The 12,012-nt window shown below is 52.9% G+C and overlaps 1 protein-coding gene across 3 annotated transcripts in view; it reads left to right on the top strand.

The window, feature by feature from the left end:
• Nucleotides 1-12,012, top strand: part of LOC111842160 (tetratricopeptide repeat protein 28-like) — a 112,991-nt gene that overhangs the window by 85,551 nt on the left and 15,428 nt on the right. For all 3 annotated transcript variants that reach the window (XM_072714329.1, XM_072714328.1, XM_072714330.1), the window contains 4 exons: nucleotides 2,674-3,181; nucleotides 6,366-7,707; nucleotides 9,264-9,787; nucleotides 11,884-11,993. In XM_072714329.1, coding sequence (XP_072570430.1) covers nucleotides 2,674-3,181; nucleotides 6,366-7,707; nucleotides 9,264-9,787; nucleotides 11,884-11,993 — 2,484 coding nt within the window. The remainder of the gene's footprint in view (nucleotides 1-2,673; nucleotides 3,182-6,365; nucleotides 7,708-9,263; nucleotides 9,788-11,883; nucleotides 11,994-12,012) is intronic.

Genomic DNA, 12,012 nt, shown 5'->3' with positions numbered 1-12,012 from the left:
TGCTCTCCAGCATCCCAGGTGGTCTGCGTGAGTCTCGCATCTCCCCCCTCCTGTCGATTATCCTGAGCTGGGCGGCTTCAGGACCTTTAAACTCCTCTCTCTTGTTCTCCATTGGTGTGCTCACCTTCCTTCACTCTCTCTGGCTTTGTCTCCCTCACTTCACTTCACCTAGGCGGAAGGTCTGGGGGAGGGGGGGGAGGGGGGGGGGGGTGCTGGCTAAGTAACCGCCAGTGATCTCCAGAACCTGAGATTCACGAGAAGACAGTTTACTCCTCCTGAGACCTGGCCAGCCATCTGTGAGAGGATGTGTGTACGCGGGAGCCACAGAGCAGGATGTCTGTGATTAACGCCTCCCAGTGACATTTGCTGTGACACTAATATGTGCCCAACTTTGTTGTTTCTGTCGTTCTTGCCTGTCGGTCGATCAGATTTTATTTGGCATTTCTGCCAGCGTGTTGTCATAAGGTATGAATCAAAACCACAACAACAGTGACAACGACTAGGAAACAGCGACGTCAGCCTGTGGAAGGAACCGGAATGATTCCTCTTTGGATTCCGCATGACTTACAGGAAGGTGTGAGCCTTCGTGTGTTTGCTGGCATTACTATGAAAAAGCGCTCCCCTTCCTGCAGTGCCTCCTCACCCCTGACTTCCTGCCCTCCTCTCAGTGTTTTACGAGTCCCACTGACTTTGACAGAGCGGGCGGGGGGCGGTGGGGGTGTTAAACCTGCCTTTATCCAGTAGAAATCCGCTCGAGTTTCCAAGGTAACGCTTGCAAAGATTGGCACAGCAGGCTGTAGCTGTAGACAGGGACTTGCTGATGGGCCCGGGGCCAGCTGGGGGGGGGGTTAGTGGTACGGATGCCGGTTAGGGTTAGTTAATTTGATTACCTGCCACAACATCATGCAGAACATGATTCAGCTAATATGCGATTCAAGGAAGACTCAGGCCAACGCTGACGGAAGGATTTTAATGTTGTTTGAGCGCTGTTTTTCCCCTCATGGAGGTTACAGCTGTTACAGACTGAGGGTGGCTGCCGGTCCAGTGGCACGAGGGAAGAAAAGATGGCGCGTACCTCTATTAAGATCTCCACAAGCTCTCGGACACAGTGACACTTTAAACGGGGGCTTCAGACTCCATGGCCAGCAGTCTCTCCCCGGTCTAATCGGCTGTCACTTCCAGTTTTTGAAAACATTTAAAGTGCTTCTGAAGAACGGCGGCTTCTAGGCCAGCATTAATAGAAGCTGGTTTCTTTGAGAGATTATGATTTTTCTGGAGGGCGAGGCTGATATTTGCGGGTGGGAGAGTTGGGTGGGTGTTGTTTTTGGGGTAATTTACTTCCAACCTGTTCCTGGTGGTGATTTAACCGAGTGTTTTGTTTATTTAGGTATTAGTAACCGCGATTCCCGCGTCGATCCTGCTACAGGCAGCAGTAATCGCTGGGCGTCGTGTTTGTTTACATTTTCCCCCCGCCCTGCCTGGCACAAGTTTGTTTGGACTTTTTGTTCCCCACTGAATTGTTTTGTTTTGTAGGGAAGCTTTAGTGTTGATCCCATCTGTTCCTTGTCCATCTGAGGAGGGTCTCGTAATATTGAGCTAAACAGAAAAAATAACAAATTCCTAATTGGAGAGGTTAGGCCAGGGGATTGGCTTCGGAATCAAAGACCAGCGCGGAGGAATCAGCTGCAGCACAGCACTGCAGGATTATCACTGTTGTATCTACATACAGGCCTGGACTCAGTCTCGGAGGTTGTTTGGGAAGGACATGTACATTTTCCACGCCCTGTATGTTTATCGGAACTCAGGTGAGAACGATCTCGGTAACTTCAGGGAACTGAGCTTTGGGGTGCCAAGTACCCCCCCCCCCCCCCACACCAGAAATAAGCCTCATTCCACCTCAAATGGGAAGAGGTATCTCTCCCTCCTTCCACTGATTGTAACTGGACTTACATCGTGTGTACAGCCATTCGGATAAATCGGGTCCCCTGTTGGGACCGTGACGGAGTTCGGAGGCGCCGCGATAAGAGTAGAAATGAAGAAGAAAAAAAAACATCAAAGCCAAGAGTTACAATCTATTTACAAAGACATGGTAGCAGATAAGGATTCTTTCATGGCCCCCGTGCTTGACTGCAAGTTTGCAATTGCAAGGTTTGACTCCCAGATTATGGGAAACGGGTATAGTTAGCAGACCCCCCCCCCCACCCCACCCCAAGTGGATGCAGAAATGCCCTGATGGTGGGCAGGGGGGTGGATGTGCTTTTCCAGAGGTCCATCAGTCTGCAGGTGACCATTTCCCTCCCCATCTCGTAAGATGCTCTCTGCGGGAAGCAGGGCTCAGTGTATTTACAAGATGAGCCTCCTCCACGTGAAATGGGTTGGGGTGGGGGGGTGGTGGTCAGGGCAGCTTCAAATGGCTGTTTCAATTGAGCAGGCCCAGATAGCCTATCAGGGAACTTAAACTGACCTTCACCAGCAGTGGAGGGTAATTGTCCTCGGGTACTCGAAAAGGACGCCGCCGATCCTCTGGAACCTAGGGCAGTCGGGACCCCTTTGTGCCAGTGGATAATTGGTTCCAGGCAGTGACAGTCTTGAGGAACAGAGGGTAGACGGGGAATGGTGGCAGGGCGGACCTGAGCTCCGGATGACGTGTGGCTTGCGTTTCTCCCTCCGCAGGCGGCATCCTCGGCCCTCTGCAGCCTGGGCCACGTGTACACAGCCATCGGCGACTACCCCAACGCCCTGGCCAGCCACAAGCAGTGCGTCCTGCTGGCCAAGCAATCCAAGGACCAGCTGTCCGAAGCCCGGGAGCTGGGCAACATGGGCGCCGTCTACATCGCCATGGGCGACTTCGACAATGCCGTGCAGTGCCACGAGCAGCACCTGGGCATCGCCAAGACCCTGGAGGAAAGGCGAGAGGAGGCACGAGCCTACAGCAACCTGGGCAGCGCGCACCACTACCGGCGTAACTTCGACAAGGCCGTGTCATACCACACGCGTGTGCTGGAGCTGGCACTGGAGCTGGGCGATCGGCCCATCGAGATGCGAGCCTATGCCGGACTGGGCCATGCCGCCCGCTGCATGCAGGACCTGGACCGTGCCCGGCAGTACCACGAGCAGCAGCTGGCCATCGCCGATGGCCTCAAGGACCGGGCGGCCGAGGGCAGGGCCTCCTCCAACCTGGGTAAGCTGGGAGAGCAAAGGGGCTGACAGTAAACAGCATAGCCGAGTCAAATGAAATAATAAAGACGGAAGAAAACAAGTTGGCCCCTGAACCTTGGTGTTTTCTGATCTTGGATTGGGGCGGAGCCTGCTCTTAGGCGTGGGCGGAGCCAGTTCTTAGGTGTGGGCGGAGCCAGTTCTTAGGTGTGGGCGGAGCCAGTTCTTAGGTTGGGGCGGAGCCTGCTCTTAGGCGTGGGCGGAGCCAGTTCTTAGGTTGGGGCGGAGCCTGCACTTAGGGAGGGTTAGGCTGGCCAGATGTTCAGCATTAGGCCGACCAGTCCTGTTGTTCATCTTGATGTCCTCAAAGTCTGGGCAGACACTTGTCCTTCTTTTCACCATCAGTATAATTTGTAAGAGATATCGTACAGACACTCGGATAAATAATTAACTTCTATTACTAATTACAAGGCTTTCGCTGAAAAAATAGTCCAGTTGCAGTTACATCAGTGAATAAATGAACACTTTGGTTTTTGCTGCTAGAGGTGCTGTCATTGCTGCTAGACTTATGTGGACACCCCCCCCCCCCCCCCCCCCCGCCCCAGTATTGTCCTTTTGGGGTCAAAGAAGTGTGCACCCTAGGTAAGGGTGGTGCATTAGCATATGCTAACATGAAGCACGTGGAATGGAATGCATTTGCATATAATAACGTGTTATAGAATAAGTCCTAGGTTAAACTAGCAATAAACATGAAATGGAATGTATTAAAATATGGTAGCACGTTATAGATTTTGAAGTAGGATGTTTTAGTTAAAACTAGCATCAAACATATGTAACAGAATATATTAACACAAAGTATGAGCATGTTATAGAATCTGAAAATAAATGCTTTAGCATATGCTAGCATGTAGCAGATTTGCATATAACAGTATTAAACATACATCCGTCCATCTGCTTGTCCCAATCAAAGTAACAGGAGTATTGAACATACAGTATATTGGAGAATATATTGGCATAAAATAGCATATAACACAGGGTTTAAAGCATGTTAAGCTTCGTTTTATTAAATGCCCAATGCAAGCATATCGCTATTAGATACTCTAGCTAATTAAAGCTTCAGTCGTCCAAGGTGGTTGGCACATTCAATCTCTTCCCCTGCCCTTCTCTCAGCAAACCGCACAGCCTGGAAACTCCATCCGTCACGTCGGCCTGTCAGCAGGGTTGTTTTACGGCGAGCTCACGGACTCCAAGTGCGGCACGTGCGATGTGAGCATGAGCAGTGGTGGATGGTAACCCTATAGCCCGGTGTAGGTTAGCCACAATATCCCTTTGCCTTAAAAGTCTCGTATACAAGTTCCAGGGTGTCATAGCAGGTCTTCATTTCCAGAGACTCATAAGTCTTCTAGTCATCCCTAACCATAAAGTAGCAGGGCTGTTGGTATCAGACCTTAAATATGAGTGTGAAGCACTTTCCTGTCGTCTCAGGAAAATAAAGGTGCAGTTCTATACATTCGGCACTGAAATGTCTGGTGCCTTTTGTATTGCCCTGACTTTATCAGAGAATTGTGCGGACCCTGCAATGCAGCAAGTTCACTGGCCCCTCTTTTTTTTTCCATTGGGCCTTCTGTCTAGCGCCCCCCACAGGCAGCTGTTGGAAATGCGACCTGCTGCACAGAATCTCACAGGCACTTCCTGCTGGCAGTGGGCGTGCGGCCCTAAGGCGATCCCTCTCTTGACCTTACTACAGTACATTACATTATTCAGCTGCCAAGACCCCAGCATATTGCCAAGCACATGCCTTAGTGACTTATACAGCTTATAAAATTTACGTAGCCACTTATCTCACTGAAGCAGTTAAGTCCAAGTATTCCACTCAGGGGTCCAGCAGCCACGTACCATTTGCTCAACAAAAAAAAATCCTGTATTCAACTCTGCATTAGCTGAGGCATTAATCCAAGGAAGAGCTCACAGTTGTGGAATCTGAAGGCATGCGATGGACAAATCAGGCGGGGGAAGGGGGGTTGTTGTCTCCATAGTTCCCATCAGCCCCCAAGAGCCCCCTTAGACTTCTTCCACAAGTTGCTTACCTGGCTAATACTGTAACTGACACCATACGTCTGGCCACACCTTGCTGTCCCTGTCCCCAAACAGCCCCCCCACCCCCACACAGTCAGTACGTGTTTTTTCTCCGAACAACCGAATGACCCCTGAAACCAGCCTGCTGCTGTTTTCTTGGCCCTGGGGCTTCTGGGTAGCGGAGCACATTTTGGTCTTGGAGACCCTGTAATAAACACATGCCACCATTTACCAGTAACCCCCCCAACACATACATACAGTCCAAAGCCAACCCTCATGTCTTATTTTCCGCTCAGCCCAGCGCTTTCCTGATCCCCGGCACGCCACTCGGGAAGTTTGGCAGAAAGGGGGCCGATTTGCCTGGACTAAAAGCAAACAAGGCCGACGGAGGCGATGAGAGTCTCAGTCTCAGGGCCCTCCCCTCCAAACCACTTTCCATTGTAAGTGTTCATTAGTCCCTGCCCAACGCCCCCCCCAGCTTCTCTGGCGTGTCCCACATCCTCAACCCCCCCCACAAAGGAAATGGGGTGGACTGGAGTTATGAGCACAATTATTTCTTTATGGAAAGCCGAGTGACAGTCGAGAGGAGAGAGGAGGTCGCGAGTGATCCCCACGGAGCTCGGAGGGAGACGCACTCTTTCGTTCTCCTCAGCAAGGTTCCGGCCTGCTTCAGAAGGCTTTCATGTTCCGCAGAGAGAGGAATTAGGAATGCACCATACCGTACTTGTTCTTGCATTTCAGGTATAAAATATTCCTTCTCCAGTCTTTCTTGCTCCCTCCTTTCTCATGCCGCCGTTGAGAGCCTCCTGCTTGCTCAGCGGACTTCCTCCGAGGTTCTTAGCAGCTCCTTCCACTTTCCCTTTATTAGCTGTTGTGAGGCGAAGTGTTTACGAGCGTTTTTGGGTGCAGCAATAACCATTTGAAGGGATTTGAAGCATCCTAAAATGCATCTGACTGCTGTTCCTTGTGATGGCTCTATGGTTTTGCTGATGATCAGCAGATGGTTGGAGTAACTGGTTCTGTCAGACAGGTTTTGAATGGCCGCCAGGGAAACACCATAAGTGTAATAGGCTGCTCACGCATGCGACTGGATACCAGGTTTGTGTGTGCTGATTGCTGCTCTACCCTTGCAGGTATTATCTACCAGATGAAGGGAGACTATGACCCTGCACTGAAGCTCCACAAAGTCCACCTGGCCATTGCCCAGGAGCTGAACGACTATGCAGCGCAGGGCCGGGCTTACGGCAACATGGGCAACGCTTATAATGCGCTGGGTGCCTTCGACCAAGCCGTGCGCTACCACAGGCAGGAGCTGCAGATCTCCGTGGAGGTAAACGACCGCGCCTCGCAAGCCTCCACCCACGGGAACTTGGCTGTGGCCTACCAGGCCCTGGGTGCCCACGACCGTGCCCTGCAACACTACCAGAATCATCTCAACATCGCCCGCGAGCTGCGGGATGTTCAGAGCGAGGCCCGGGCTCTGGGAAACTTGGGAAACTTCCACTGTTCCCGTGGCGAGTTCCCACAGGCCATACCCTACTACGAGCAGTACCTGCGACTCTCTGCAGACCTCCAGGACATGGAGAATGAGGGGAAGGTGTGCCACAATCTGGGCTATGCCCACTACTGCCTGGGCAACTTCCAGGAGGCCGTGAAGTACTACGAGCAAGACCTAGCTCTGGCTAAGGATCTGCATGACAAGCTGAGCCAGGCCAAGGCCTACTGCAACCTGGGGCTGGCCTTCAAGGCACTGGGTGACTTCAGCAAGGCAGAGGAGTGCCAAAAATACTTGCTGTCCCTGGCACAGTCACTGGACAACTCGCAGGCACGCTTCCGGGCCCTCGGCAACCTGGGCGACATCTTTGTATGCAAGAAGGACGTGCCTGGCGCCATTCGCTTCTATGAGCAGCAGCTGGCTCTGGCTCACCAAGTCGGAGAGCGAAACATGGAGGCCAGTGCCTATGGGGCCCTGGGTGCCAGCCACCGGCTGCTGCCCAAGCACGACAAGGCTCTGGGATACCACACTCAGGAGCTGGAGGTCTATCAGGAGCTTGGGGACATCCAGGGTGAGTGCCAGGCTCACGGGCACCTCGCAGCTGTCTACATGTCCTTGGGAAAGTACACCATGGCCTTCAAGTGCTACGAGGAGCAGCTAGAGTTGGCTCAGAAGCTGAGGGATCCCAGCGTAGAGGCGCGGGTCTACGGCAACATGGGCATCACCAAGATGAACATGAGCGCTGTGGAGGACGCTATCGGCTTCTTCGAGCAGCAGCTGGCCCTGCTGCAGCAGCTGAGTGGCAACGAGGCCCTGCTGGACCGTGGCCGCGGCTACGGAAACCTGGGAGACTGCTACGAGGCACTGGGTGACTACGAGGAGGCCATCAAGTACTATGACCAGTACCTGTCTGTCGCTCAGAGCCTGAATCGCATGCAGGATCAGGAGAAGGCCTACCGTGGCCTAGGGAATGGACACAGGTGGGTGATGGCTGATCTCTCTGCACGTGAGCCAGAGTATATGGACAACTTTCAGCTCGGAGTTAGCTGATACCCCCAACATGTAGCTGTCAGCATCAGGTCAGGGTTGTGTTAGCCGATTCTGAGGTCTGTGAATGGATGGAAAGACGGAGAGGTTGTCCAAGCAGCATTGGCCAAGCGTAGGCTCATTTTTTGCCAAGTATGTGGCTACGGTGTGATTATGAGATGCTGTCACACAGGGCTGCAGGCTCGTCGTCTCTCTCTTCAGAATGTGAGTCAGACTTAACGAGTGTCCTCTGGGCTTCAGTCAAGAAGCTTTAAATTAAACGAGGGATATTAAGTCACTGCTGATGAATTGGGGCTTTTGAAAGCCATCGAGCTGTTGAGGGAGACCAGGCGAGGCTAATGTTCACAACAACGCTTAGATTAGCCTCTTTTATTGGAATTTACCCTTTCCTGACCAGTGACACTCGGCACTGTGGGCAGGCCTCTTAGTGAAGGTTTAGCCAAAGAGCAGGAAATGGGAGTCATATGTAAATCAGTGCACTCAGCCTCTTCTGAGGGCAGGCCGCGGCTGCCTGTGCTCCTGCTCCGAGCTCCTGCTCCGAGCTCCCCAGCACTTGCCCTTCTAGGCAGCTCAGAATACAGTCACGCCTCCTTCGCTGTCAGCTGGCCACCCCCCTGTGCTGCCCTTCTCCGTCTATTAACTCCCCCACTGCGTTGTTAGCTCTCTGCCTGCCAGTCTTGCCTTAAGCACATATAAAAAATAAAAAAAAACCTCAAAGAAAAAGGCGACAAGGGCAGAGGGGCCCAAGACCAGCAGACTGTAGCGAGAGGCCTTATGTCACCAAACTCCCCTCCCCCCCCCCCCCCCCACCTGCTACCCACTGCGGAGCAACGGGACGGCAAATTATGTTGTCAAACGTAAGAGATGGCCTTGTCTCCCCCAAGTAGTAGTACGAGCCGGATGCACGGAGTCGGGGAGAAAAATAAACACCAGCTAATTAAGGGAAGGGATTAAAAGCCGTTAGTTTCATTTATATTGAAATGAGGCAGACACTGTCAGGCAGAAGGCTGTCAGCGTGATTGTGCCGCCGGAACGGCGGGGTGCCGGGGCGACACGTGCACTGTATTCGCCAGTAACGAGCCGCGGCGGCCGTCACCGGGCCAACAGAATTCCCTTCGCGGGGCGAAGACCGTGGCACATAAGTGAGCCAGACAGGCGTCACGTGACCCGCTTCAACCAGGCTCCCGGGCACTGGAAGGCGTCTGACCCGGTGGGCACAAACCGGCACGTCATTTGCCTTGTTGAGCAGCTGAAGAGGTCGCATTTGTCCATTGATGTTGAACTGCACTGGAATCCACTCAGAAATGCAGCGCTGGTGTCATTACCCCAGGAAAGAGCAGCCATGTTTCAATATTATTCTAGAAATGGGAGGGTGATGCTAAATTAGTTCGAATAAAAAACAGAATTCATTCTAATGTATAAAATATGAAAACATAACAGGAGACTGTGTAATCTTACTGTGAGGATCTATGGCCCCCCTTCCCCGCAGAGCCATGGGCAACCTGCAGCAGGCGCTGGTGTGCTTTGAAAAGCGGCTGGTGGTGGCCCACGAGCTGGGCGAGTGCGCGGGCAAGGCCCAGGCCTACGGGGAGCTGGGCAGCCTGCATAGCCAGCTGGGCAACTACGAGCAGGCGCTATCGTGCCTGGAGCGGCAGCTGGGCATCGCCTGCGAGACGGGCGACCGGGCGCTGGAGGGCGAGGCCAGCTGCGCGCTGGGCGCCACACACCAGCTGACGGGCGAGTACGAGGCCGCGCTGCGGCACCACCGCCGTGACCTGGAGGTCGCGGATGAGACGGGCAACGCCGCCAGCCAGGGTCGTGCCTATGGTAACCTGGGCCTCACCTACGAGTCGCTGGGCGACTACTCACAGGCCGTGGCATTCCAGGAGCAGCACTTGAGTATCGCCGCAGAGACAAACGACCTCGCAGCAAAGACACTGGCCTACAGCAGCCTAGGCCGTACCCATCATGCTTTGCAGAATTACTCACAGGCCGTCATGTACCTGCAGGAAGGTAAGCGGAGGTGTATGTGTCCGTGTGTACATGTGTCTTCCTGTCTGGACCCCCACCCCCAATTTAAAAACACGTTTATGAGAGCAATCTACATGTGAATTACACCATTACAGAAATGACAGCAGGCTGGGTTTGATTCGTCTTTGTTGCGAGCTGATTGGCCAGTGACAGCTCTGTCTGCTTACAAACACTGTCACTCTCAGCGGAGGCTGTGATCATCAGGGACAAAGCGGCCGTGCCGACTGACGCCCCCCCCCCCCATGAACTCCCCTTATAAAGGCCAGCCGTGCCGACTGATGTCCCCCCACCTGAATGCCCCTTGTATAGGCTGGTAGTGCTGGCTGATGCCCCCCCCTACACCTGAACTCCCCTTATAAAGGCCAGCCATGCCGACTGAGGGACCCCCCCCGTATGAACTCCCCTTATAAAGCCCTCTGCCTTGTCTGTCTGACAGCCAATTAGCTGAGCGTACAGCAGCACATGTGGTGTCTCCATCACTGAGGCGTCGCCTCTTCTCTCCTCTTCTCCCCTGCTGCTATGTCACCGGTGGACGGGTTTTTTTTATGCTCAGCGACGCTGCGCGAGGTATAAAGGACATCTCGGGATGGCTAATTGGAAGGCACCTTTTTCCGGAATGACCCAGGTGCCAGTACAGAGGAATTGCTAGAAAAAGATATCATTTGACATTCACAGTGACATGTCTGAAATACTCATGCGGAGCACGTGTGTGTGTGTGTCAAAAGAAATTGCAGGCGTGTTTGTGTGTGTGTGCGCATCTCCCAAGTGCGTTTCACCGCATGCACGTCGCTGCACGATCCTCGTGTCTGCGTAGACAGTCACACAAAAACAGGCCACATTCCCAGCGGAATGGGGCTCTGGGAGGCCGCCAGAGCCGCCCCGACCTGCGTTCGGAGCGACAAAGAGCGACCGTGTTGTGCCCTGCTGCCCCCGGGCATGGAGATTCTCAGGGTCATGAAGGAAGCTTGTTTACTCTTAATCCTCCTTTCCTGTCTAGTGCTGCCATCAGAGGACCTCAGAAAGTGTGGGCCAAAGCAGCAGCAGGTGTTTGTGACCCCTGCTTATAAAAGCAGCAGTGGGAGCAGAGAGATGAAAAACGGAGCTGGGGAGGGAGAGCCACTGTTTCTTAATTTTTTATGCTTTTTTATTTTACTGGGTCAGTGTCTAATGAGAAGCAAGTGGCGTCATGTTCTGACAGCAATTTCAGTAGTTAAAACAGAGAGGGTGAGAGGCAGCTCTGAATGTGTCTGTGTGTGTTTCTGTGTGTGTGGGGAGGGGGGGGGGGTTGTATATGTATTACATTGCGGAGACCAAATATCTGTGCAATGACATAAAAACCTGTCTTTTTTTTTTGATATTTGTAAAAATGTCCCCACAACAGGAAATTCAACTTCATAAAAATTTGTGAATGCAATAAATTGTATTTTGTTTGGTTTCTTGTAGTTAAGGTTAGGGCTGGGTAGGGGGTAAGGTTAGTCACAGTTAGGATTAGGGATATGCCGATCGAAATGAATGCAGAGTCCCCACAACGATAGGATAGGATGAACTGTGTGTGGACATGTGCGTATGGCTGTGTGCTTTTTTGCGTAAGACCGTGTGTGTGTGTAAGGCTGTGTGTGTGTGTGCGTAAGGCCGTGTGTGTGTGTGTGTGTAAGGCTGTGTGTGTGTGTGTGTGTGCGTAAGGCCGTGTGTGTGTGTGTAAGGCTGTGTGTGTGTGTGTGTGTGTGTGTGCGTAAGGCCGTGTGTGTGTGTGTGTGTGTGTGCGTAAGGCTGTGTGTGTGTGTGTGTGTGTGTGTGCGCAAGGCCGTGTGATAATGTGAGTCCAACTGCGAGTCCCCTGGTTGTATTTCGACTTTCAGGCTAGAGTTTATATTTACGCTTCTCCACTGGCGTAGAGGCGCGATCCGTAATATCGATCGTTTAGTTGCACTGGGCTCCTGAGCTCGCAGTACGTGACGTGTCCGCCGTGTGTGTGTGTGTGTGTGCTGTTTACATTTGTCTAGGCTTTTCCTTTACAGTCCCCATGCTGAGGAGATGAAATGAACTGATGCCTCGACCCCCCCCCCCCCCACACGCAGGTCTGCGCCTGGCTGAGCAGCTCGGCCGGAGGGAGGACGAAGCGAAGGTCCGGCACAGGTTGGGTCTCTCACTCTGGGCCAGCGGCAACCTTGAGGAGGCCCAGCACCAGGTACCGACCCAGACCAGCC

This window comes from Paramormyrops kingsleyae, chromosome 7 (genome assembly GCF_048594095.1).
Source record: "Paramormyrops kingsleyae isolate MSU_618 chromosome 7, PKINGS_0.4, whole genome shotgun sequence".
NCBI lineage: Eukaryota > Metazoa > Chordata > Actinopteri > Osteoglossiformes > Mormyridae > Paramormyrops > Paramormyrops kingsleyae.
This window is presented reverse-complemented; position numbering and strand designations above follow the sequence as displayed.